This window comes from Mesoplodon mirus (assembly GCF_964341445.2).
Source record: "Mesoplodon mirus genome assembly, chromosome: 11".
NCBI classification, from domain to species: domain Eukaryota; kingdom Metazoa; phylum Chordata; class Mammalia; order Artiodactyla; family Ziphiidae; genus Mesoplodon; species Mesoplodon mirus.
In genome coordinates this window covers 59,712,372-59,739,322 of record NC_138987.1, presented here as the reverse complement: position 1 = coordinate 59,739,322, position 26,951 = coordinate 59,712,372, and the positions used below count along the sequence as shown (strand labels likewise).

Here is a 26,951-nt window from a genome sequence, read left to right as displayed (position 1 = left end):
AGGCAGGCTGGTGACAGCAGGAGTCTGGTGAGTGTCCTGCCCTTGCCCTTCACCCCTTCTGCCCCTCTGTCAAGCAGACCGTGATTAATAATAATCAGTCATCACAGCAAATCATTCTTACTAAGCAATGAAGGGACAGAGGGTAGCAGAGAGGTCAGAGCCGAGAGAGAAAACAGAGACACTTGGAGCCACACAGACTGGCCAGAGACAAGCTGAGAGATACACAGAGAAAAAGCTGACAGGAGACGGAGCATTTAGTGGGCGGTGGGCTGAGAGGAGAGGGTATTGGGCTTAGAGTCAAAACACTTAGGTTCCAGCCTCACCACTAACTAGCAGCCACGTGACCTTGGACAAGTCAATTCACCTCTCTACACCCATTTCCTCTTCTGAAGGAGAGGGTTGGGCTGATGATCCCTAGGAACCCCCTCCTGGCTGACCTTTCTAGGCCAGCTTCCAGACCTGGAGGGCTGCCTGAAGCAGCTCCAACTAGGAGGGAACCCCAAGTGCAGGCCTGACCCGGAGCAGAGGAAGGGAGGGCCAGGCAGAGGCAGGCATGGTGAGACGGAAGGCAGGAGGTGTTGGGGCCACTGGGAGAGGACTTATAAGGGCAGAGAGAGCCAAGAGAGGAGGGATATTGGGGAGAGTAGAAAAGCCAGCCAGAGAATGACTAAGGGGCTCCCGGTGTAAACAGGAGCAGGGAATGGACAGGGAGGGGGCCTGTTTGACTTGGCCAAGCGGCGGGGGGGGGGGGAATGGAGTGGGGAGGAGAACTGGGGCAGGACGCTATGTCCCCTGTCCCTCACCAAGGCTCCTGGGAGGAGCTGAATCACACACACCCCTCCCTGTATCCCTCCCACCCCCACCCCAAGCTCCCAAATCCTGGGAAAATCTAAAGAGCTTGTGCCTGGGCTGAAAAAAAGGAGAGATTTGGGTTCACACACACGTGCTCTGCTGGGTTATACAGCAGTCAGCCCTCAACATCTTTCCTCCCAGAGAGGGTCTCAGCCCTTGGCTTGAGTAGTTTTCACCTAGAGGTTACCTTCACGGCAGTGCTGTGCTTAAGATCCTGACCCAGAGATTCTTTGGGTTCCTCGCCTAAGAGGGGGTCAGGACCTGCAGATGTGAGAGTGGGATAGGAGCCAACATCACTCCACAGTCTGACCAGCTGCCTTCTCCCTTGGGCTGCAGCTGGCTCTGGAGAGGGGCTTTTAAAAAAACAGCTGGGTGATTTGGGACAGGAAGTAGAGTAGTAGAATGAGGAGGAGACTCGTGGCGAAGGAAAAAGCATTGATTCTGAGTCCCCCAAGCCAGAGCAGGGCAGGGGACCGGAGAAGAGAAGGGGCAGGGTTCTGATTCGGGGGGATTATTCTTCTGGAAGGGGAGGAGTCCTGGAGGAAAAAGACAGGAGGAGGGCTGGAAAGGAGAGGAGGTAGGAGAGAATCTAGGCCCCTTGGTCCCCCTCCCCCAGACTAAGATAAAGACTAGAGTCCTGAAAGGTGATCTCACCACACAGAGCCAGGGCTGGGGGAAGGGATGGGCAGGGGGTCACTGCCTTCTCCTGCTACAGTCCCTTCCTCTACCTCCACAGGGCATCTTGGGAGAATGGGGTCCTGGGTTCCAGCTCCCAGAGCCTAAAGACAATAGAAGCTAAAGGTTGGGCCCCTTTGCAAGACACCACCCCACCCCATCCTACAATTCTCCAGGTCTGTAGGAATCAGGCCAGTTTGATCAAGAAGACACTGAGGGGCCAAAGCAACCCTCCCCCACCCCCAGCTACCAGGCTCTTGGTCAACTGCCAGATTCTAGGAAGGGACTCAGCAGAGGTTTCCATATCCTACAACCACGAAAGGGGGAGGCCTGGACCGGAATCCTCCTGGTGAAGTAACCCCAAATTTCTGGACTCCTGGGTTTTCGATTCTAGCAACTTGGGGTGCGGGGAGGGGGCAGGGAGCGGAGAGCCGGTGTAGGTCCTCCATCGGATCAGGCTGACTGGGAGCACTCTGTACCTCAACTCCTGAGTCCCAAACCCAGCTGGCTGGAACCCAGGCACCCCATGGCCCCGGAAGGCAAGGGGGAATCCCAGTTGGCCAGATGCCAGAGGTGTCTCCTCTGCCTTTAGACCCCAAAGCCTCCTCCCTGAACTGGTGAGGGAGACCCCACACACATATCCAGACTCCCTCCGCCCTCCGGAGGTGATTCCTTTCCTCATTAGGAAATTCTCCGCTCCCTTTTTCCGACTCCTTTTCCGAGCGTTTACGTTGTACATCTGGAAAGGAGGCGGGAGGAAGTAGGGGGAAGCAGCGAGAAGGAGGGGGAAGAGCCCAAAGCAGCCCAGTCTGACCCAGTCCAGACAACCGGCCTCCAGCTGGGGCTGGGGCGAGGGAAGTGGAGAGGTGCGTCCCCCCCACGCCCCTTCGGGGTGGGGGGCGCGGGCTCAGCGTTCCAGGGACCCAGGAATGCCCCCCCGCCCGCCCCCCCGGCAGGCGGGGGGAGGGCTCAGCCGGGAGTTTGGCAAACTCCTCCCCGCGTTGAGTCATTCGCCTCTGGGAGGTTTAGGAAGCGGCTCCGGGTCGGTGGCCCCAGGACAGGGAAGAGCGGGTGCTATGGGGAGCCGGACGCCAGGGTCCCCTCTCCTCGCCGTGCAGCTGCGCTGGGGCCCCCGGCGCCGATCCCGGCTGCTGCCGCTGCTGCTGCTGCTGCTGCTGCTGCTGCCGCCGCCGCCCAGGGTCGGGGGCTTCAACTTAGACGCGGAGGCCCCAGCAGTGCTCTCTGGGCCCCCGGGCTCCTTCTTCGGCTTCTCGGTGGAGTTTTACCGGCCGGGGACAGACGGGTGAGTTGAGGAGGGCTGGCGGCGGGCTGGCGGGGTCGGGGGTGCGCGCCTGGACACAGGGGGCGCGGCTGGAGTCTGGAGGGGACCAAGGCTTGAGTTTGGGAGGCGGAGTTTGGAAGGACTGGGGTTGGAGTTGGGGGCCCTCGCCGGAGTTGGGGGCCCGCGCTGGAGTAGGGAGAGGACAGTGGCCGGCGTGGAGGGTGGCCAGGAGTTTGAGAGCGATCAGCAGGGAGACGTGTGGGGTGGGGAGAGGACACGAAGCTGCAAGCTGGAGAAGTCTGGGCCGGGGTCTTGGGGCCAAGCGAGAGGAGGGCGCGGGAATGGAGAGCAGAGGGGTCTCTGGTTGAGATCCGAGAGCTGCCGGGACCGGAGGCGGATGGGGACGGAGAGGGGGCGCGGAGGCCAGGGTGGGCTTTTTGGAGCACTGGGGAACCCCGGGACCCCTGAGGGCCATTGTGCGGAGAGAGAACGGGTCGAAGCAGAATGAGCTGTGTGTAGTAAGAAGGGAGTCGGAGGCTGAAGGGGTCCGGAGGTTAAATGGGGGCCAGCCTCATCCTCCCCTCCCCCCTCAACTCAGACTGGGAAAGCCTCGGGAGGGGGACGGCGGCTCCCTCCCCTTTCTCCTCGATCTCATACTCCGCCCGCCACCCCCAGTCTCTGTTCAGAAGAGGGGATCCGGGAAGTTGGGGAGAGTCCCGGGACCCTGGTCCTGGGGGGCGCCGGGGCTGGGGGCTGGCTCAGCCAAGGGCGGGGGCTCGGATGTGTCGGGAGGGGTGTGTGTGCGCGCCCGTGAAGGGGGGTGGGCGGTTTCCCTCTTCCTCTAGCTCTTGGGAGGAAGAGAAAAACTGATTTCCTGTAGCTTGTCGGCCGGAGCTGAGCTGAGACCGGGACTTCTGGGGTTGGGGTCGGAAGCTGGGGAGACGCGGGCTCGCAGGGCCCAAGAGCGTCGGAACACAGGACCTCGGAGACAGGGGAAGTCTCAAAGGAGGATCCCCATTCCCAGCTCAGCAGGGTGACAAGCAGAGCGGACCCTGTGTGCCAGGAAAATGGGGAGCCCACGGGCTTGGGGAAACGAGCTAGGCAACATTAGAACAAGGGTGTTTGTTTAAATGTGGGGTGGGGAGGGGAGTAAGAGGGGAAGGAAGCTGCTCCTGGGGTGGGACGGGGACTCCCAGGTGCCAGATGCCTGATCCTCCACGATGTCTGGAAGAATCCTCTTTCTACATCTCTGGGCTCTGAGATTGCCACTGCTTCCCACCACCATCGCCACCAGCACAACAACCCCTAGTATCCAGCTTTGATAGGACCTCTGTCAGAGGTGAGCTGTTCCTGCACATGATACAGTTAACTGATCTCTACTCGTTTCCTTTAATTTTTGGAGAAAGGGGGTTAATCTAGGTAATTCACTTGGGGTATGGGGCAAATTTCTCCTTTGTCTGGAGGATGGTTAGGCCCCAGCTGTTGGTTCTGGGCTATTCAAGGTCCCCACCCAGCCCCCACCCCACCCCCCTGGCCTCCTGCCCAAACCCCATTGCATCACCCTGGCCTGGAGCTTCTGCCAGGCCCGGCCTCCCCCAGGCCCCTTGCAACTCCTTACCACAAACCTAAGGGGGTAGAGAAGGGGGAGGGAGGGAGGGGGTGGGACCCGGGACCCTCCCCCACAACAGGGTATCCAGTTATCTGGCTCTTAACCCTCCTCTTATCCCACCCCCATTCCCACCTAACAAGGGTGTCATCTCCCTTTTAAAACACTCCTCTGAAACATCTGGACTTTCACACACTCCCAGTTGGTTCCTTAGGTGTCTGTCTGGTCCCTGGCCTAATCCTAAAGTCCCAAAAGCCCTTTTCTAAAGCAGGACCCAGCAGTCTCATCCCCTCCCCCTCCCCTTCTGCTCATCTCTTCTCCCAAGAGAACCCAGGTGTCCAGCTTGCGCACCTCCCCCTCTCATTTTCTCTCTACAAAGCACTCTTAGAATAGGACTCGGAACGTTCCACCTCCCCAGTGACCTCCCTCCCCACCACATCTGGGACTTCAACCCCTCCTACCTGCCGGGGACAAATGTAGGCCCTCACCTGGGGCCTTTGCTGGAGAGGGAGGGCCTCAGTGTTCTTGGCCCCCTTCGTCACCTCTCACTGTGGAAACTGAAACAGCATCAGAGGGCAGGGTAAGCACTAGAGAGGTTACACGGTAGGAAAGGGGCAGGCTTTAAGTCAGGCCAAGCTGGGTGTGTGTCCAGGCCCCACCACTTACTTGTTCTTTGTGTGACCTGGGCTGTGTTACTTAATACTTAAATACTGGAGCCTGGTCTTCTCATGAAAATCAGACACCTAACTTATGAGGCTGTTCTGAGGACTAAACAAGACAATATATATAAAAAGCACCTGGTCCATGGAGGGTGATCAGTACATGGAGGCATGACTTTTGAGGTTTTTTGGGGGTTTTTTTGTTTGTTTTTTTTTGCAGTACGTGGGCCTCTCACTGTTGTGGCCTCTCCCGTTGCGGAGCACAGGCTCCGGACGCGCAGGCTCAGCGGCCCTGGCTCACGGGCCCAGCCGCTCCGCGGCATGTGGGATCTTCCCGGACCGGGGCACGAACCCGTGTCCCCTGCATCAGCAGGTAGACTCTCAACCACTGCGCCACCAGGGAAGCCCTGGAGGCACGACTTTTATGAGGTAGCTATTTTCTGTGTCTGGTTCTCTCTTCCCTGGACACCACCTAGTTCTTTGTCTAAGATTTTCACTATTTCTTACTTGCTTTTAATGTTTGCTTATGGCAGTGATAGTAATAATAGTGCCTCACATTCCTTAGCGCTTTCGTATCAGTTTTTCTGTTGGATCATTACAAAAATCCTTGCCTTAGGCAGACGAAGCATTATTGCTCCCATTTTATGCATGTATATGAACTGAAGCTTCAGGAATCATAGAAGTTTAGAACTAGAAATTTGTTTAGGGACCATTCAAGGGCAACCCATCATTTTATGGGTAGAGAATTCAACTCTTGGAGAGGGGAAGTGACTTGACCCAAGACATGCGCTTGAAAGGTGCACCAGCCTTAGCCCAGCTCCTTCCCCTTGTGGAGCTGCCACAAGTGGAGGCAACTCTTCCTTCCCAGCCAGCCAGGCATTTCCCTCGAGACTACACTGGGGGACCCAGAACCAGGTGTCTCCTCTGGCCTGGCCAGGGCTGCCGTAGAACCTGCAGGAGCTGGGTCCGGTCCACTTGCTACTCTCCACCCCCGACCTTGTCAGGCCAACAGAGTCAAACAGTAACCATGTATTGAACAGGAACTTGGTTAATCAGAAGCCTGGCTGGGGAGATAGGGGCAAGTAGAGGAGGGAACAAATTGGCAACAGGGTAGACCAGAACAGTGGCCTAGGTATCAGGATTCCTGGCTTCTGGTTCTTAGGTTGAGAAGGATTCTGAGTGACCCCAGGACATGTGACTTAATTTCTCTGGGACTTAGTTTCCCCATCTGTACAATGAGGACATGGGACTAGGTCGCAGTATTTTTTGTTACAGTTTGTTATTTTCTTCCTTTCCTTCTTCCTTCCTTCCTTCCTTCCTTTCTTTCTTTCAATTCAAATGATATCTTACCAGGGCATTCTATATAAAACAGAGAAAAGGGCTTCCCTGGTGGCGCAGTGGTTGAGGGTCCACCTGCCGATGCAGGGGACACAGGTTCATGCCCCGGTCCGGGAAGATCCCACATGCCGCGGAGCGGTTGGGCCCGTGAGCCATGGCCACTGAGCCTGCGCGTCCGGAGCCTGTGCTCCGCAACGGGAGAGGCCACAACAGTGAGAGGCCCGCGTACCGCAAAAAAGAAAAAAAAAAAAAAAAAAAAAACACAGAGAAAAGAGGTTGCTCTGAAAGAAGATGGAAAGGAGTGTCAGGACCAAACTGGCCTCTGCTTTCTCCATGTGGCAGCCTTGAGGTATCTATAAGAAAGTCTTCAAACCATGGTGCTGAGGCAGCCTGTGTCTCCAAGAAGCAGCTCTAGAACATCAGAGTTCTGAGGCTTCAAAATAAATTATGGCAATTATTTCTTCCCTTGGTCTCTATATTTTGGAAGAGTTTATCTGCCAAGCTGCATTTAGCAAGGAATAATTCATTCCTTTTTCCTGTTTTTTTTTATCAACCAAAAATTAGAACAAGAAGACATCTATAGCTGCCAATCAGAGCCTCTGACCAATATGAGATAACGAGGTTCCCCACAGGAGTTGATATAATTCCGGCCCAAAGCAAATACACTTGAGGTTTTAATTAGCCTGGGCTGCCTTATCAGGTAAACGCATGATTTCCGTTAGGCTCTCTGAAATATTGAAAAGAGCCCAAGGACCCTCCATTGTTACCTTCTTGGACCCCTAGTAGGACCCAGCTGCTGCAGGATTCAGGAAGCAGGAACTAGGAGTGGGAGAATAAGGATAAGGTACATGATGTGCCACCCCTGACACTGGGCACCTCTCTTGGCACATGGGGGAGGACGCTACTTACTGGACTGACTTGGAGGAGCTGGGAAGGAAGGGCCACTGCATCCTCAGGTATAAGCCATGGGCGGCACGGGGCAAGTCTGGGTCGGGATCTGTGTCCCTTGCCTGTACCCCAGAGCTCCTGAACCTTCACGCAGCCACGGCATATGCCCCTGGTCCACAAGTCTGTGGGCTTTCTAAGCCTTGTAAGGCCTCTCTCTCACCTTCCCGCCCTGCCAGACTCCAAGCTTCTTCCTCAGGCCATCCCAGGAGCACTCAGGCTTAGCGCCCTGCCACGAAGTGGTGGGAAAATTGGGGGTGGGAGCAAGGTCCCTTGGCCAAGCCCCTATGCTCTCCTGGAAGAGTATGGGAGCTCCGGAAGACTTTGAGATAACCTGTTCAACCTCTTCACCCAGAGGAAGAGGGAGAGGGTATTCCCAAGTCCACACTGAGCTAGCGCCTGACCCAGAACCCCTGCACCACTGCTGTTTTCTGCAGCTGCCTCTGCTACAGAGGGTTGCACCCCTCTCTCCTCCCCAAGCCCTGGGGCAATGCAATCTCTCCCCACCACCAACCTCACCTACTAGGCCTGGCAGCCAACCAGGTCACTGTGCCTCCGAGTAGCCAGCTCCCACCCCCCCTACTGAATGTACTGCCTGAGTGAGAGGGGTGGGGCCCAGCAGGCGGGCGGGTGGGAGACAAACGGCGAAGTGAGAGGTTGGAAACAGACAGGAAGCCACAGGCAGTAAACATTTCCTGTCCCCAGGGTAACCGAGGCTGGCACCCCACCCCCCATCACTCCAGGAACTCTCACTCCAGGCCTCCCCTCCTATCCCTCTGGACCCTTTCTTCTCCCATCCTCATCCTCTGGCCCTGCTAGACCACCCTCACTCTCTGCTTCAGCCCCTTGGAGCTGCTCCCTCTGGTGTTCTCATTCCTATTCCTCTTGGACGCCCCCCTCACCCCTCCCCTACTCGATGTATCTCTTGTCACCCGCCCTGTCTCCCATCCTGTCACACACACCCCCGCTTTTGTGACCCCTACCATAATCCCCAACTTGGGAACTCTTGGTAAGAAAGGCTAATGAAGGGATCCAAATATCGGGAAAAGGGTGGGTGTTGGGAGTGATGAAAGCTGAAAGGGGCCAGAAACCAACAGAGATGGAGAAGCCCAAGATCTGAGATGAGAGGGAGAGAGGTCCCTAAAACCAAAACCAAGAGAGCAAGCAGTCATAGGGGCAGAGGGACAGATGAAGAAGCAGTGCCAGAGTCAGATATGGGAGGAGAACAGAGGCCAAGGCTGGCGGCTGGCAGAGACACTGGTTCAGTCGCCCTGGCTGCCAGATGCAGTTCTCATGGGAGACTCTGGACGAGAAAGCCCAGAAGGCTGACAGCTGCACAGAGGTCTTAGAGGCAAGGGACCCAGGAATGAAAAAGGCAGAGCCAGAGGCAGGAAAATTCTCCAGGACCTTAGCTATCACCACCCCATTACATAGGACCCCCAGCAAAGGCAACCTTCTCCTCGTCGTCTCAGGGGGAACGAGGCACTGTGTCCAAAACTAAGACCCCAGTAGACCAGGATCTGAATTCAGACTCTGAGCAATGGTGTATGGGAAAAGGGTTCAGAGGCTGAGACAGAGACCCAGCCAGGATGGAGAGGTCCCACCAGAGCCCAGGGTGAGGGCAAGTCCAGGCCCAGGCCCAGGCCCAGGGTAACAATCTGCTTTCACCATTCTCCAGCTCCTCTCTCCACTTCTACTGCCTGGTTTCCAAGACTCACATTTTCCTCCTACACGCCCCAGGGCTGGGCAGCTGGACGCCTGGGTTTTGCCCAGAGAAGGACTTTGGCTTGGGAGGAGAGGGTATAGGATAGGTAAAAGGACCCTGGGGTTCTAGGGGCTGCACTTCCAGTCTTGGCAGGTCCATAGGGGAGATAGAGAAGCTCTGGCCCCGGCCTCTTCCCAGAAATGACTCTGGTTCCTCCTTCTAATGACAGGGGAAGGTAGGAGGGGAGAGAGTGGGGGGAGGCGGGAGAGGCTGTGTTAGTGACAGCGGCACATGGGGACCGCCTGACTCCGGCCTGTGCCTCTGGCATCCGTGGCATCTTCTGAGATATAAATACAACCCGGGGGGCATCTGTGCCACGCCCACCCAGACCCTGGCCCAGAGGCCTGGGTCCTTCCCGCCTGGGGAGACTGGAGAAGAGCTAGGAGCCCCCCCTGAGCTGCCTCTCCTTTCCCCTCCGCAGGGTCAGCGTGCTGGTGGGAGCGCCCAAGGCTAACACCAGCCAGCCGGGAGTGCTGCAGGGCGGTGCCGTCTACCTCTGCCCCTGGGGCACCAGCCCGGCACAGTGCAACCCCATTGAATTTGACAGCAAAGGTAACCCCCTCCGTAGTAGGTCGGGGAGGTTCAGGGAGGGACTAAGGGGTGGGGCTGAGGCTAGGGGGCGGGGCCCGGGCGGGGTCTGGAGCGAGGGGCGGAGCCTGACCAGTTCCAGGGCCACGTGCTCTGAGGCTCTGGGGCTCCAGCTCCGTGCAGCGGTGCAGCGGCTCCCCGTGGCACTCACACCACGTTCCCAATCCAGCCCAGCCCAAGGAGGGCGGGCATGATTCAGAAACATGTGGCTCTCATTTTCCTTGAATCACCCACAACTCAGGGAGGCCAGGGCAGTAACACAGACAAAGACAGGGAGAGTCACAGAGCCTGTTTGATTCATTTAACTAAGCACTGACTAAGTGATAATGCGTGCCAGGCTCTGTGCTGGTACTGCAGGAGATTGAAACATGATTAAGCCCCCGCCCTCAAGGAGCTTAAGGTCCGGAGTAGATGCAGAGAGGGATGGAAGGAGACAGGCTGAGAAACAATAATAACAGCTAACGCTTCAAGAGCACTTGCTATATACTGGGCACTGTTGTAAGCACTTTACATATATTAACGCACTTAATCCTTTCAACGGTGGCACGAGGTGTTATTATCCCCATTTTATAGGTGAGGAAACGGGTTAAGTAACTTGACTAAAGTCACACGGCTAGTAGAAGGTGGAGCGAGGACATGAACTTGAGCAGTGTGGCTCCAGAGATAAACTGGGGTGAGGGGACAAAAGAGGAGAGCATCAAAAGACGGAGACAGTGGGGGAGGGGTGGTGTAATAGCACAAAACCGACCGATTTTTTTTTAAAACCTGGAAGACAGATGAGAAGCAGAGGAATAAAAAAGGCTGCCCCTTGTGACCACCTAGAGGGGTGGGATAGGGAGGGTGGGAGGGAGGGAGATGCAAGAGGGAAGAGATAGGGGAACATATGTATATGTATAACTGATTCACTTTGTTATAAAGCAGAAACTAACACACCATTGTAAAGCAATTATACTCCAATAAAGATGTGAAAGAAAAAAAAGTCTGCCCCATAGAGGCAGAGAGGGTTTGGAAGGAGAGAGACAGCCAGACAGACAGATGTGCACACGCACACACGCAGACACAAGGGGCAGAGATTCAGTGACGTGAGAAAGGTCAAGGACATAGAACACGTGCTGCTAGAGACACAGGCCCAGGTACAGACAGAGGAGTGCAGCCAGAGGGTAGCCCTCTCAGGAAATAGCCGTTCTTCCCCACCTCACCACAAGCATCCTAGTCCCAGCTGGGTGAGGAGGCAGGCGGACCAGGAGAATGCAACTCTAGAAACCCCAGGTTCTGTGTGTGTGTGGGTGTGCACATGTGTGCACATGGGCTTGTGTGCACGCGTGCAGGGGAAGGTGAGTCAGGCTACAACAGGCAGACTGTAAGGACCTTCCCCACTCCCCCTCCCATGAGTCATGGGCTCAGGGCTTGCAAGTGCTTGGGTGCCCCCAGGCTGAGGGCATGGGCTGCTCTAGGGCTCAGCTGCCCGAAGCTGGCATGACTACCTCCCCTTTCTCACTTCCCCAAGGCTCTCGGATCCTGGAGTCCTCGCCGCCATCCAGCCTCGAGGGAGAGGAGCCTGTGGAGTACAAGTCCCTGCAGTGGTTCGGAGCGACGGTGCGAGCCCATGGCTCCTCCATCTTGGTGAGGGCCAGCAGGCTGAGTGGGGTGGTGGGCAGGAGGGGCAGTGGTTGCGGTTAGCGGAGCACAGTGGGCGGGGGGAGAGAGGTCCTGTTGGACTAAACCTGGAACCCCCTCCTCCTGGGCCCTCCCAGGCCTGTGCTCCCCTCTACAGCTGGCGCACCGAGAAGGAGCCGCTGAGCGATCCCGTGGGCACCTGCTACCTCTCCACAGACAACTTCACCCGGATTCTGGAGTATGCGCCGTGCCGCTCAGGTAGGGCAAGAGGGGGCATGAGCCCTGAGTCTGCCTTCTCTGTGAATCCCCACGGTCCCCCACCCCCCATCAGCCTTGATGCTCACTGTCTGGTCCAGAGAGGTCCTTTCTCTGGCCCCCTCTCCCCTCTCCTTCCCCAAGCTTTCTGCTCTTTCCTGCCTGACCCATCTGTGTGGAGCTCCTTCCCACCACCTTCTTCCCTTGCAGATTTCAGCCGGGCAGCAGGGCAGGGTTACTGCCAAGGGGGCTTCAGTGCCGAGTTCACCAAGGTGAGGGGGGATCTGGTAGGAGAGTGGCTGTGGGTGCTGGATGCAAGGGAATCAGGACCAGATGTGGACTCACCTCCTTCCCCCCACAGACTGGGCGTGTGGTCCTGGGCGGACCAGGGAGCTATTTCTGGCAAGGTAAGCCCCTCCTCCTCTATCCCTGTGTCCATCTCCCGCACCTGGCCTCCCATCCCTCTCCCAGCCCAAGATCACCATCCTTCCCTCCTCTGCCCCCGTCCCAGTTCTCCTCTCCCTTACCTGAAATTTACCCATCCTCTCCCACCACCCTCCACAAGCTTCCCCTCCTTGAACCAGACTTCTGAAATCCTACCCAGTCAGCCCCCAGCGCCCCCATCCCTGCCACCTCCTCCTCCAGCCATCCCCTCCTCATCCCCTTCCCCAGGCCAGATCCTGTCCGCCACCCAGGAGCAGATTGCAGAATCCTATTACCCCGGGTACCTGATCAACCCAGTTCGGGGGCAGCTGCAGACTCCCCAGGCCAGTTCCATTTACGATGACAGCTACCTGGGTGAGCGAGCAAACGGGGTGGGAGCTGCAGGGGGAGCACCTCAGGGGCCCCTGTCCTCTCTCAACCCCCCACCCCCACCCCACCTCCCTTCTCCCACCCAGGCATCCCCAGCCTCCTGCCCTATGTGTCATGTGCAGGCTGACTATGAAGGCCCAGTAGGGGTGGGGAAGGGATTGAGGATGGGTCAGGGCAGAGGGGTCCCCAAAGCAGGAATCCTAATATCCGCCCACCCTGTCTCCTAGGATACTCTGTGGCTGTAGGTGAATTCAGTGGTGATGACACAGAAGGTGAGTGTGTCCCCAGGCTAGGGCCAAGGGAGGGGACAGATGGAGACCCAGGACCCGGAGCCACAGGGACTGAGACACTTACCATTTTTGTCTGACTCCCCTTTCCCTGCCCTTAGCCTACAACTTTCTCTTCCCTCTACAGACTTCATTGCTGGCGTGCCCAAAGGGAACCTCACCTATGGTTACGTAAGGCCCAGCCTGACTCTCCCTCCCTCCTCTGCTCTCCCGTCCCCTGGCTAATCACAAAGAACCATGCATGGCAGTTTGGGAGGGTGAAAAAAGTGGATCAGAACACGGGCTCTTGGGTCAGACCAGTGTTTGAGTTCTGGCACTCACTCTGGATGAATCAATCTGTGATTTATTCCTACCCCAGTTCATTCCATAAAAACCTTGAGTCTGCTTAACCTCTCTGAGCCTCATTCTTCTCTTTATAATGGGATAATAATAGTTCTGACCTCACAAGGCTCTTGTAAGGATGAAGTGAGATAATGCACGTGAAAGTACTTAGCGAACTGTGAGGCAGTGTACAACTCTAGCTGTTATTATTAGACCGTGGTGAGTGCTGTAAAAAGGATATAGATAAGAATGCTATAGGAGTCCATTCAATTACCAGCATTTATTAGGGCAAGGTAAGAGATAAGATGATGAAGAAGACATCATGCCCCATCTTGTAAGGTGCTTCTAATCAAGTAGGTAAGATAAGACACACATGCGATTGTAATCTAAGGTGCAGCTCCTATTCACGAGCCCCTCGGTGCATCGGGCACTGTCCACTCATGATGTCTATTCTTCGCAACAAGTTTGTCAGGGGAGATATTACCGTTCACATTTTACACATGAGAAAGCTGAGGCTCAAAGAGACCAAGTAAGTTGTTTAAGATCACCCAGTTAGTAAGTGGCTGGATAGAGATTTAAAACCAGACCTGTCTTATTCCAAAGTCAGCATTCTTTCTGCACTAGGATACATTTCAGAAAAGTGGTCAAGATGATATAGCAGTTTAGAGGGAAGAATAACCTCTTTTCTAGGGCAGGGATGGATCAGAAAAGGTCCTATGAAAGATCAGTGGAGATGAGGAAAGAGAGCATCCTAGGCCGGAGCATGAGAAAAGGCAGGGAAGGAAAGGAAAAAAATTCAGGCCAGTTCAGCATGGGTGATTGGGGATGAGGAGATTAAAGAGAGGTTGGGCAAAAACAGATAAGTTGGGGCCAGATTCTCCAGGGCCTCAGAGGACCAGCCAAGAAGCTGCGACTGGGCCGTGGCTTCAGGGAACCACCAGGAATTTCCAAGCCAGCCGTGTCCCTCCTAGACCGGCTCTAGGGCGATCAGTCCTGCTGCCATGGAGGAAGGGTGTTGAGGGGAAGGGGGAGCCCGAGGCAGGGGAAGGCCAGGGGGCTCTCCAGCAGTCCTGGGGGAGGGCTCACACCAGAGGAACAGCAGCAAGACTGGGGAAGAGAACAGGGAGTCGAGAGACTCAGGGGACCAGAAGGGCCCATCACTAAGGGGGTACGTCGGGGGAGCCATGAGTGTTTGTGATTTGGGAGGGCTGGTGGATGAGGCCTCAGTCATTCAGCTAATAATTATTGAGTGTCAGCTGCTCACCAAGCACTACTTTAGGCTCTGGGGAGAAAGCAAAAAACAAAACAAAGCTCCTGCCCTCACTTATCTGACACTCTAGTAGGTAGACAGGCACAACAGACAGATAAGTACGAAATCTGTCAGTAGTAGTTGATAAGTGACATGGAGGAAAATAATGAAGTTGCCCTGGGATGGAGCTACCCAATATACAGATGGGAATGTGAGGGAAAGCAAAGGAGGGAATTAGGAGACAAGTGGTCTATGTCTCCAAGGAATGCCTGCCCCTGGGTATCCTGTACCCATTTGTCCTCCATCCATGGGATGGTCTGGGAGTCTGGGACCAATGGGTATATCTCCTCGTCCCCAGGTCACCATCCTTAATGGCTCAGACATCCGGTCCCTCTACAACTTCTCAGGGGAACAGGTGAGGACACCCACACACCCCCCCACACACACAACCCAGCTTGGCCCTCTGCCAACCAAGCCTCCTCCCTGAGCCAATAAGCTCAGCCCAGCTTCTCAGGCTCCCTGGAGTCCCTGATTTCCCCCCATAGCCCTTGTTGATTGACCCCCTAGTTCTGACCCACTGCTGCCCTTCTGTCCCTCCCAGATGGCCTCCTACTTTGGCTATGCAGTGGCTGCCACAGACATCAATGGGGACGGGTGAGTAGTGGGAAAGGGGCACAGCACAGGACGAGGAGTAGGGGCGGGACAGAAAAATGCAAGGAGAGTTTTTCTCTGGATTCTCCTCCTCCTACCTGCATTCCCTAGGCTCAGGGGCAAAGAGAGAGCTGAGAGCCAAAGACCAGAAGACCTCAGGTCTCTCACTTGGGTGGGAAGGAGCCCGGATCCAAGATGCCTGGGATTTCCTGGCACTGGGATTGAGGAGGGGACGTGGCAAGGCAGGGTCTCAGGATGGCTGGGTTTCCCCTACCCTCAGGCTGGACGACTTGCTGGTAGGGGCACCCCTGCTCATGGAGCGGACAGCCGATGGGCGGCCGCAGGAGGTGGGCAGGGTCTACATCTACCTGCAGCGCCCGGCCGGCATGGAGCCCATGCCCACCCTTACCCTCACTGGCCATGATGAGTTTGGTCGATTCGGCAGTTCCCTGACCCCCCTGGGGGACCTGGACCAGGATGGCTACAATGGTAAGCACCGTGGGCTCAAGTTGCTGAGGAGGAGTGGGGGCCTGAGTCAGAAGGGATTTGGGGAGAGATGGCTGTCAGATAAGATACCCAAGATCCCCAGTGACCTCTCCAGGAGGTGTGTAGATTTTAATCCCAATGTCTGGATCTTGGGGCTTGAAGAGGTTAGAATACTGGGAATGACAGATGGGGAAAATAGGATCCCGGGTCCTGGGGTCTGATGGTAGAGATGTGAACTCCTGGATTCCTGGCCTGCTGACTGCTGTGTGTTGTGTGTCTTGCAGATGTAGCCATTGGGGCTGCCTTTGGTGGGGAGAACCAGCAGGGAGTGGTGTTTGTATTCCCTGGGGGCCCAGGGGGCCTGGTCCCTAAGCCTTCCCAGGTTCTGCTGCCCCTGTGGGCAGCTGGCCACACGCCGGACTTCTTTGGCTCTGCCCTTCGAGGAGGCCGAGACCTGGATGGCAACGGATACCCTGGTGAGTTGTGCCAGCAGCCCCTTTCACCTTAGAATTCCCTGGTCACAGAACCCTAGCCCCTCTAATGCACTTTCCTAAGCTCCTGGGTGCAGTTCTAGGATGAGGCCACCAGATGGCGGTGTCCCCTCACTTCGGCCTCCTTGAAGAATGCAACTGGAAGGGGTTGGGAAGGATTCTGATTTGGGGCTTGCTGTAAGGGGTAGTTTCTTGACTTCTTGCAGATCTGATTGTGGGGTCCTTTGGTGTAGACAAGGCTGTGGTGTACAGGTATGAACTTGGGCAGGGGGCAGCCTGGGAGACATGGGAACTGGGGGATTTCTCAACAGGGCTGAGTTTGGGGAAGCGTACAAACTGGGATCCTGGGGGCTTGGGCATCAGCTTCCTGTGCCCAGGTTCCTGAGGAGTCTTAGTTCTTTGACCCCACATCCACTGTTGGCAGGGGTCGCCCCATCGTGTCTGCCAGTGCCTCCCTCACCATCTTTCCCGCCATGTTCAACCCAGAGGAGCATAGCTGCAGCCTGGGGGGGAACCCTGCGGCTTGGTGAGTGGGGTGCCCAGGAGACTGCGGGGATGGAGTCTGGGGGTGCTTCGTCTGTGCCTGGAAGTGGGGAGGGAGACCAGGTCTTTGGAAGTGGACAAATGGGACTGTCCCAGTCTGGGTCTGTCTGGGAGGTAGGTAGGGAATAGGATGCCTGTTCCAGTTGGATACACCAGCTTTCCCTTTGGTCTTCCTCCAGCATCAATCTCAGCTTCTGCCTCAATGCTTCTGGAAAACACGTTCCTGACTCCATCGGTGAGGGAGAGACTGCCTGAACCTTTCAGGCACTGGGATGGGGACGGAGGGGCTAGGGACTCGGGGACCTCTTATCTCTCTGGATAGATTAGAAGGGAGGGGCAGATGCTCCTTAACATACGTGCCCGGCTGCAGGCTTCACGGTGGAGCTCCAGTTGGACTGGCAGAAGCAGAAGGGTGCAGCACGGCGGGCACTGTTCCTGGCCTCCCGACAGGCCACTCTGACCCAGACCCTGCTCATCCAGAACGGGGCTCGGGAGGATTGCAGAGAGATGAAGATCTACCTCAGGGTATGGGCCCAAGGGCAGGGTATCGACTGGTCTGGGAAGAGTGGCCATGTAGAACCGGGGGCCCCTCATGAAGGGAAAGAGACAGGGAGATTCCAGTGAAGGGCCTGGGACTTTGGGAGGCTGGGGAAGGGGGCCCTTCTCTTGGAGGAACTGGGAACCAGGCTGCCTCTGAAGCAACGAGCATGGTCAAGTTTGGACACCTGAATTCTTGAGGGTCCTGAGTGGACAAAGGGAGATGTGAGAGGATGAGGAGCAGGGCCACCAAGTCCCCTGTGTCCCCTGAATCTGTGAACCCTCTCCCCTGGTTCCAGAACGAGTCAGAGTTTCGAGACAAACTCTCCCCGATTCACATCGCCCTCAACTTCTCCCTGGACCCCCAAGCCCCTGTGGACAGCCACGGCCTTCGGCCAGTCCTACACTACCAGAGCAAGAGCCGCATAGAGGACAAGGTGAGGGCAGGGTGGGGAGACGGGCCGGGAGGAGAGGGGCCTGAGCTGCTAGGAGTGGGGCCCTGGAGGGGGGAAACGACAGCTTAGGAGGGGGTCGCAACTCCCCCTCTCAAGGCTGCCCTGCTCCCCAGGCTCAGATCTTGCTGGACTGTGGAGAAGACAATATCTGTGTGCCAGACCTACAGCTGGAAGTGTTTGGGTAAGTGAAGGCTGACGTCAAGCTGGGGGGTTCCAGATGCCAAGGTCTAGCAGAACATGTGGAGCTTGGAAGCACCTGGCATGTGAAAAAGTAGAATAGGAACATATTCGCTGGCTGTGTGACCCTGGGAAATTATGCAACTTCCTCATCTGTATAGTGGGAATAAGAGCATCTATTTCTCTGGCTTTGGGGAAGGATTAAATGAAATAATCTACACAAAGCATCTAGCCTAGTGCCCACCATAGAGTTGGAACTCAGTAAACAGTGTCTATTATTCTTATGGCCCATTGTCTTGGTTTGCGGATTAATTCCCCAGCGTCCCTGACCCTGTGTGTCCCCTCCAGGGAGCAGAACCACGTGTACCTGGGCGACAAGAACTCTCTGAACCTCACTTTCCACGCCCAGAATGTGGGTGAGGGCGGCGCCTACGAGGCAGAGCTTCGCGTCACGGCCCCTCCAGAGGCTGAGTACTCAGGACTCGTCAGACACCCAGGGGTGAGAGGGGACTCTTAGGCAGGGCTTGGGAGATCCTGCCAGAGGGACACCAGAGCCTTACCTGTACCCACCCCACCTCCAGAACTTCTCCAGCCTGAGCTGTGACTACTTTGCTGTGAACCAGAGCCGCCTGCTGGTGTGTGACCTGGGCAACCCCATGAAGGCGGGAGCCAGTGTAAGTCTGGGGCAGGAGAGAGGACCCAAGGGAAAGTGACCGGGAAGGAGGGCTGCAATTGGGATTTGGCAGACGCCCAGTCTAACAGCCCCCTTGTCCTCCCTCCCCGTCCTACAGCTCTGGGGTGGCCTTCGGTTCACAGTCCCGCACCTCAGGGACACGAAGAAAACCATCCAGTTTGACTTCCAGATCCTCAGGTAGGGAGTGGGTGGGGCCAGGCTGAGGCTGGGTTGGGGGCGGGGCCGAGGGGTGGGGCAGGGGCGGAGTCTGGCGCAGGTGAAATTCTTCCTGGCTGGGCTCCAGCACCACCTGAGTCTCCTCCATCCCACAGCAAGAATCTCAACAACTCGCAAAGCGAAGTGGTTTCCTTCCAGCTCTCCGTGGAAGCTCAGGCCCAGGTCTCCCTTAACGGGTCAGTGCCCGGCCAAAATGGGGCTCTCTGGGAGGCGAGATGGACTTCTAGGAAAGGATGCATATGGGATGGGGTACCTTCCACTGTCCTCTAAACCACCCTCCTCTTTAGTGTCTCCAAGCCCGAGGCAGTGCTATTCCCGGTGAGCGACTGGCATCCCCGAGACCAGCCGCAGGAGGAGGGGGACGTGGGCCCTGCTGTCCACCACGTCTATGAGGTGAGGAGGGACAGAGGCAGGGAGGCCCTGGTCCCCAGGTGGGCTGCTGGGAGTGGAGGGCCGGACCAGAATGAATGACAGGGAAGGAGGAGCTGTATGAGTGACAGATGGCTGGGAACAGCCTGAGGGATTGAGAGGAAGAGAGGGGGAGTGGGGAGTGAGAGGTAAAGGCCTGGGCAGGATCAGTGTGAGAGACTGGCCAGTTGAGCAACTTAGAAGGGAAGGATGGGGACTTCCCTGGTGGTCTGGTGGTTAGGACTCTGCGCTTCCACTGCAGGGGGCACGGGTTCAATCCCTAGTTGGGGACCTAAGTCCCTGCAGAAAAAGAAAAAAAAGGGGTGGGGAGGGGGAAGGATGGAGCCACCTCCTCCAGGAGGGTTGGCTGGAGAGGATTTCGCCTCTGCCTGTTGATTTCCCCCTCACTCCTGAGATGGGAGACTCGCAGCAGGGATGTGCGGGCCACCAGGACCTGGGTTTCAACAGGGCAGAATCACTCCCTCCCTTCCCATGATCACTGTGCCCTCCTCTCCTCAGCTCATCAACCTGGGCCCCAGCTCCATTAGCCGGGGCGTGCTGGAGCTCAGCTGTCCCCAGGCTCTGGAAGGTCACCAGCTCCTCTACGTGACCAGGGTCACAGGACTCAGCAACTGCACCACCAGTCACCCCCCCAACCCACAGGGCCTGGAGGTGAGGGGCCTGGGGACTGGCCTGGGGGTGAGGGGACCAAGTCGAGGGTAGTTGGGGAAGGTTGCCGGGAAACTAGAATAGCCAAGCAGGGTGTGCCTGGAGCTAGGACTTAGGCCGCTGGAAGGGGGTCCGAAGGCCCACAGACACCTTGAGATCCTGGGAGGGGAAAAGACTGTTTTATGCACTGCACTTCTGTCTTTCTGCCTGAAGTATCCTTCCCTGACTTCTTGCCCTGGCGTACTCCTAGGGCCCAGCTCGGCACCACCACCTCCAGAAAGCCTTCCTCAGAGCCGCTCCCCTGGGCCCCAGTGCCTGTTTTAAAGCTTGTTTACACATAAACAACAATGCACTGAGCCATGTTACAGGCTCAGGAAAGATGGCACCAAACAAAACTCACAAGGTCCCCACTCTCATGGAGTTTATGTTTTAGTGGAGGGTAAGAGACAAAAAATTAAAAAGAGAGAAAGAGAGAGAAACAGGTATTGAGAGGTGTTGAGAGTGCAGTGCTAAAATGCTGGGGCAGGGCAGGGCTGGGAGCCTGTTTGAGTCATCAGGGAAAACCTCTTGAGGAGAGGACAGGTGAACTGAGGCATGAAAGACAAGAGTGAACCTGTGTGTGAAGACTCTAGAAAGAGCATTCCAAGCAGAGGGGACAGCCAGTGCAAAGGCCCCAGGGCAGGCACGGGACCCTAATTATTTACTGACATCTCCTCCTTGTAAACTCCAAGGATCAAGTCTCACCCGTTTCGGTATTTCAGTGCCGAAGTCAGTGCCTTGCCACAGGAGGTGGTCAGCTGTATGGGTGGAAGACCAGGTCGAAGCTGCTCTGGACCCCAGATGCAGGCTGACTTAGAGGCTGTAATGAGGTGAGAGAGGCAGCTAATGGTCCCTTTCCTCTTCCAGTTGGATCCGGAGGGTTCCCAGCACCACCGGCTGCAAAGACGGGATGCCCCAGGCCGGAGCCCTGCATCCTCAGGGCCTCAGATCCTGGTAAGTCCTCCTGGGAATGAGGTCCGGGCCGAAGCGTTGAGTATCTGCATCCTCAGAGCCACCAGCAGGGCGGAACGCCGCATTCAAGCCTCCGCTTTCTTCCCAGAAATGCCCGGAGGCCGAGTGTTTCAGGCTGCGCTGCGAGCTGGGGCCACTGCACCGGCAAGAGAGCCGAAGTCTGCTACTGCATTTCCGCGTCTGGGCCAAGACCTTCCTCCAGGTGAGGGAGCTTCACCTGAGTCATGACCCCCGACCTTCGGGCCTGCCTGGACTGACGCTCGCTTTCCCCACTGCCCTAGCCACCCGCTTTGGTGACTGGGACCCAGGCAGCCGCGCTCCCCTCCCTCACCCTTGTTTGGACAGGGCTGTGTGTCCTTGGCGCCACCTAGTGGCCACACTGGGACCGACAGCTTCCCTTTCCTGGCCCATTCAGAGGAGGGAGGGCTGGAGGGAGACCAGTGGCAGAGAATGATAGAAAACAGAGACGGAAGACATATCCATCACAGAGAGGCGAGAAGATGTAGGAGCAGTAAAGAGCAGTCCGTTATTGAGTGCATCCTATAAGCCAGGCATCATCCTGGGTGCTTCACCCATATTCATGATTCCAAAACAATGCTTTTTCTATTGAACATGCTGTCATCTAATTGTAACTATTCAGTTACACATTTATTATCTCACGTAAGGAACACAGAGAGAGATTCTGAAGAGAATGAGTCCAAAATAGGGAAAGATTATAACCAGAGCCAGACCATGGGGAGCCCAATGACCTCCTAGATACCATAAGAGGCCATCCTGAACACCTTTCCACCACCCACAGCGGGAACACCAGCCATTTAGTCTGCAGTGTGAAGCTGTGTATGAAGCCCTGAAGATGCCCTACCGAATCCTGCCTCGGCAGCTTCCCCGAAAGGAACTGCAGGTGAGTCCCGGGCCAGAGGTCTGGGCCAAGGAAGATAGAGTGCTGGGCCTGGTGCTAGCACTGGGATGCGATGGGGGCTGGCCTGATTATGGTGACAAATATTGATTGAGCATCTACTGTGTGCCAGGCACTGTGCTAGGTCCTGGGAATACAATGATAAGCAAGATGGACAGGGCAGTGAGAAGACAGTGTGACAAGTGCCAGCATGTTTATGGGAACACATCATAAGGACACTTGAACACAGGCTTGCAGAGTCGGGAAAGGCTTCCTGGAAGAAGTGATGTTTAAGCAAAACCTGAAGGATAAATAGGATCTACCAGGCTAACCAGTCAGGAAAGGAATATTCTCTGGGGAGAGGGAATTAGCAGGTGTGAAGGTCCAAAAGTAAGAGACAATAATGCACATTTTAGGAATTTGAATTTTGAAGATCAGAATTCTGTTAGCCCAAGATGGAAGGGGAAAGGTGGCTCTAGGTCCAGTGGCAAGTGGGAGCCAAGTGTAGGGTGGGAAGAACTAACAGCTTTTCAGTGACCTCTCCTGACTTGCTCCCCAGGTGGCCACAGCCGTGCAGTGGATCAAGGCAGAAGGCAGCCACAGCGTCCCGCTGTGGATCATTATCCTAGCCATCCTCATTGGCCTCCTGCTCCTAGGTCTGCTCATCTATATCCTCTACAAGGTCAGCCACATCCTACCTGACTTGGCCTCTCTCACACCAGGTTCCACCCTTGATGCAGCACAGTCCCAAGCATCTGCCTCCAGACCAGTTCTCCAGCCACACGTCCCCACCTCTCCCTGGCCACAGGCATCCCATCTGGACACTACCTATAAGATCCTTTCCTTCATTCTACGGCCCCTAGCTTAGAAAAAGTTCTCTTGACTCAAGCTGATAAGTTTATTTATACTTTCAAAATCAACGTTACTCACGGGTGGCCACTATGTGGCATTTGTGCTGTCACTTCCTCCAGAAGCCCATGGCAGCCATCACTAATTGTTCATACTCTAGAAGTAGCCTCAGAATCCTTCTCAAGAGGCAGCCACTACTAGGCAGTGAGACTTAGAACTTGACTTCAAACCTATTTGCCATCTCTGGCTGAACTGGGGGCATTTTTACGGCACCAAAGCACCCCCAACCTTAGCCCTCTTAACCCACTGGACCTCTTGGAGAGGTAGTCTTAACAGCCTGAATTTGGGCAACTTTTGCAAGATGGGGAGATTGGAAGCACTAGAGTCATCTTCATCCCCCCTTGGGATAAGATCTGCGGAGAAATGGGAACCAGAGTAACTCAGCTCTCCCTCCTTTTCCCCTCATTAGCTCGGATTCTTCAAACGCTCCCTCCCATATGGCACCGCCATGGAAAAAGCTCAGCTCAAGCCTCCAGCCACCTCCGACGCCTGACTTCTCCCGATCCCAGACTCCCAACCCTGAAGGTCCAGTCCCCCCCACCCTCAGTCTACTGACAGGGAGGGGGCTGGGCGCTTCCTGAAGGTGCTGAGGGCCAGGGAGAAGCTCCTCTCCCCAGCCCAGAGACATACTTGAAGGGCCAGAGCCGGGAGGTGCGGAGCTGGGGATCCCCTCCCCCCACGCACTGTGAAGGACCCTCGTTTACACACGCCCTCCTCATGGATGGGGGAACTCAGATCCAGGGACAGAGGCCCCAGCCTCCCTGCAGCCTTTGCATTTTGGAGAGTTTCCTGAAAACAACTTGGAACCAGAACTGGGGGATCCAATCCCAGTTCTCCGGCTCAGACGTGCCACCAGGACTTCCTGTCCAGCTCCAGCCTGCAAAGATCTGTCCTCAGCCCTGCCAGAAGCCCCCAGTTAAGAACCTGGAACCTGGGGAGCGAAACATGGCAGCTCTGGACAGCCCCCACCCCGGTGGGCCAACAAGGAACAATAACCGTGGATGGTGCCCCAGGCCCCGCTCAGGACAGATCCCACACCAGGATCCACGCTGGCCCAGAACCAGCTGCAAGGGGAATCAGAACTCTACCAGGGCCAGATCGAACCTGGGGCCTGGGGTTGATCTGGGACCCAGACTCAGACATTGGTAACCTAACTAGGCAGATCCAGGACTACATTTGAGCCTGCTCCAGACCTGGGCCTGGAGGCCCAATCCACCACTGACTCAGGAGAAGTCAGGAATTGCCCAGGACCCTGAAGGGGCCACGATGGCAACAGATCTGGAACCTTAACACTGGCTGGACACAGGCCCTACCAGTCCCCTGGAGAAAGGGGGAGCCTGCTGTCCCCGGCCTGCAGGATCTGGGTTCTGCCCGCCAGCTGCACTGACGCTGCCCCTCCTCTCCCTGCCCAACCCTCCCTTCACCTTGGCTCCGGACACCCGGGACTTATTTAAACTCTGTTGCAAGTGCAATAAACCCGGCCCGGTGCCCCCACTGACCAGAGCTGGAATCTGTCCTATCCCCACTCTTTCCAGAACTTTCCTGGAACCAGACCGCTTGGTGGGTAGGAAATGTTTGTGTTTCTTGCGGCTTCTTTCCACTGGGAGCCAAGAGTATGACCCCCAGCAACTGTGGAACTAGTTTGGGGGTTCCCTTTTCTTGAGTGAAAGAGATGATGGAAGGGGTGAAAGAAGGGCTTGACTCCTGCTCATCACCCAGCCCCGCCAGATCTGGCCCCAACACCTCCAGGAGAGAAGGGAGCGGAATCTCTTCTCTTTGGGTTTGAGGGTTAGGGAAGAATACAAAGGGGGAGGTCCAAGTTGAAGGTGGGGGAAGGTGGTCCAGAAGACTCACCTGGGCTTTCCTAAATCAGAATAATGAAATGGGTTGTGAGAAAAGGCCACAGAACTAAATCAGAAGAAAGCCAGTTGGGTTTTTGTTTTGTTTTCATTGCCCATTATATTTTGGTGCGTAGAGGGAGTGTTAAATAGTTTACATACAGTATCTCATTTAAGTTGATAGAAATCAAATGTGTAAAGTAGGTACAATTAACCCCATTTACACAAGGGGACATTGAGGTCCCGAGAAGTTATGTAACTTGCCCAAGGTCACAGACTCAAATTCAGCCTTGCCTGACTCTGAAAGCCCTCATTCTTAACCAACATGGCCTTGAGGTCTTTGAAGAGAAATCAGAGTGAGGGAACCCCTCAGGATCCTTTGTCTCCTCTAGGACTGTCCTAATATCCAGGAAGAGGACAGAGAGGGGTGCTGAAATGCTAGCGGGATTGTTAAGAGGCAAAGATGTTCATGTCCTGCTAAACCAGAGTTCAGCCACCAGAGTGCAGCATAGCCACAAATTCACGGGAATTTGGGGAGGGGAGGAAATGAGGTCCTCCTCACCTTTCTTCCCCCATCGACAGGGCTATTCTTATTAACTTAAGCTCCTGCCTATCAGTACCCACGTGATCTCAAAAATATCTCTCCTAAGAGGCCAAGCCTGCTCCACACTCCAATTTGTGACTTCTTGATAATTCCGTAACTTGGGAACTTCTTCTCAGAACCCATAAATGAAGAGGAACTGACAGGCAGGGTGAGACCTGATGAGGCAAAGAGCCACGCAGTATTTCCAAGGATGACAGCTGTGGCATAACAAAGCACTGGGAATTCTCCAGGAAGGAAATCCCATACTCGCTTTCTCGAGGGATGGGTGGGAATGGCATCAGCCAAACTCCAGGGGCCAAATCTGAGATTTCTTATACTATTATGAGGAGGAAATGAGGAGGGGAAGTGGGCTGTGAGTACTGGGCTAGTATCATGGGCGTGTCTGTATAGTGCCTGTATCTTTGAGTCTCAGAGAGTGACAAGGTCTCTCCCGAGGATGCACAAAACAAAATAAGAATTCCTTGGGCTCAGCAATGCTGCAGATGTAACCCAGCACCAGCCTCTCTGTCCCTGAACTGTAATTCTCAGGCTCTGGTCTGTCTCCCCTTCCCAATCTCCCAGCCCCTCCAGAGCCTGTCTGCCTCCCATCTTGAGACTTGAGTGATGCAAAGGGACAAGAGGGGAAGGGGAAGGCCTGAGTCCTAGCCTCGTCTGTGTCAGTGGAGATGGAAAGGAGGCCCTGGGAAGGGAACAGAGCAGCTGGGGGCACAGAAGGGGGAGGGGGCTCAGGAGAGGCAGCTGGCAGGCGGGAAGCTGATCTGGGGGTCTCAAGTTTCTTGACATCAATTAGAGCAGCCGGCCTGGGCTCATTAGTAGCCCAGGGTGCAGGGCTCATCAATAATGAATTCATCCCACACATTGTCCCCCTCCAGCTGCCTGCAAGGTCACCCCGCCCTCCAGCCAGCTGCCTCCCCTTGATGAGCTAAGGAACCCCTCTTCTAAGACCTCCCTAACTCAGGGTCCCTGGGGGTAGAGTGGGAGGATGGACAAGGCTGAGGGCAAAGGGGTCTCTATCACTGATCAACCACGCCTGATGCTGACTCTGGTTTGTTCTCTGAGTCCACCCAGGAGAAAGAATGGGAAGAGGCAAGGGGGGGGGTAGATAACAAGGTCTGGGAGAAGCAGGCTTTCTGATACTAGGCTCGAACAGCATGATGGTAGGTCGGATCTGGAGCAAGAGGACCTCCTCTGATGGGCTCGGAGACCCTACCTTCTCCCCCAAGGCCAGATTCGGGCAGCAAGGCCACAGTTCCCTGAGATCTCTGGGTCTCTGGATCAGAACAAGACCAAGGCATTAGCACCCCCAGAATTCACTTGCCCTTGAGCTGGAGCATCTTGGCAGGTGCAGAAACAGATCTTTTTTTCAAACCAGATCAGTGGGGTGAGGACAAGAGACTGCTGAGGCCCAGAAACAGGAACTTGAACTTCCTGTACCTTAATTAGCCATTTGGTCCTAAATTCCCTGCAGAACCCAGGAATGCCAGTCTTCAGTCCCCTTCCTCTTTCCTAGACTGTTCTAAGACTCCAGTCTCCCCACCCTTCTACCGACCTCTTCCTCCCTCCCTCCACTGTCCCTAAATCCCAAGTGTTCTAGTTCCTACTCACACCTCCTTTCCCTCTGGCTGGGGTTGGCCTGAAGCTGGCTGCTTGGCATTCTGGGAAATCCTCCTGCTGCCCTCCCTCTTGGGGCAGGTACAGACAGGTCCAGGCTGCAGCAGCTGCATCTTCCCCAGACACCTCGCAGACTCCCAGACTCCAGCTTCGTGCTGCGGTCCCAGTTGCCTGCCTTAGAATACATCCTGTTGGTCCTTAGAATACATCCGGTGTCCTGTACTCCACCTCCCCCCTGATGTTCTCCCCAGCCCATACATTCTGTCCTATCCTCCATCCTCCCCTCCACCTCCTCAAAGACCCCCTACCAGGCCTCTTCAGTCCAAGTTCACCTTAATGGGGAATGCCCTGGATAGATGCTCCCATCCCCACACCAATCCAGGTCATCTCTACAAGGCTGAGCCTCAGTTCGTGATCTTCTGTCATCTCTGGTTGCCCTAATGATCTCAGTTGCAAGCTTCTATTTCCACCTCTTTGGGTCCACTGATTGCAATTTCTTCCCTC

General features: G+C 55.7%; 1 protein-coding gene across 1 annotated transcript; it reads left to right on the top strand.

Annotated features, from left to right (window-relative positions):
- The first annotated feature begins 2,318 nt into the window (after positions 1-2,318).
- ITGA5 (integrin subunit alpha 5) lies at positions 2,319-23,892 on the top strand. Its single transcript, XM_082636437.1, has 30 exons — positions 2,319-2,830; positions 9,544-9,674; positions 11,218-11,333; positions 11,465-11,585; positions 11,793-11,854; positions 11,944-11,989; positions 12,255-12,380; positions 12,623-12,667; positions 12,810-12,853; positions 14,611-14,667; positions 14,854-14,906; positions 15,184-15,392; positions 15,674-15,865; positions 16,087-16,132; positions 16,305-16,406; positions 16,603-16,658; positions 16,794-16,948; positions 17,260-17,397; positions 17,529-17,596; positions 17,941-18,091; positions 18,174-18,266; positions 18,384-18,463; positions 18,598-18,678; positions 18,790-18,895; positions 19,430-19,582; positions 20,486-20,572; positions 20,679-20,792; positions 21,390-21,491; positions 22,045-22,167; positions 22,804-23,892. The coding sequence occupies exons 1-30, from the start codon at positions 2,457-2,459 to the stop codon at positions 22,885-22,887; spliced, it is 3,315 nt and encodes a 1,104-aa protein (XP_082492563.1). The 5' UTR covers positions 2,319-2,456; the 3' UTR covers positions 22,888-23,892.
- The last annotated feature ends 3,059 nt before the right edge of the window (positions 23,893-26,951 follow it).

Excerpts from the sequence above, each read along its gene's own strand:
- ITGA5 (XM_082636437.1), top strand. The coding sequence starts at position 2,457 with ATGCCCCCCCGCCCGCCCCCCCGGCAGGCGGGGGGAGGGCTCAGCCGG. Across the intron at positions 18,679-18,789 it reads GCCCAGGTCTCCCTTAACGG|TGTCTCCAAGCCCGAGGCAG; the intron begins GTCAGTGCCCGG and ends CCTCCTCTTTAG. Across the intron at positions 19,583-20,485 it reads CCAACCCACAGGGCCTGGAG|TTGGATCCGGAGGGTTCCCA; the intron begins GTGAGGGGCCTG and ends TTCCTCTTCCAG.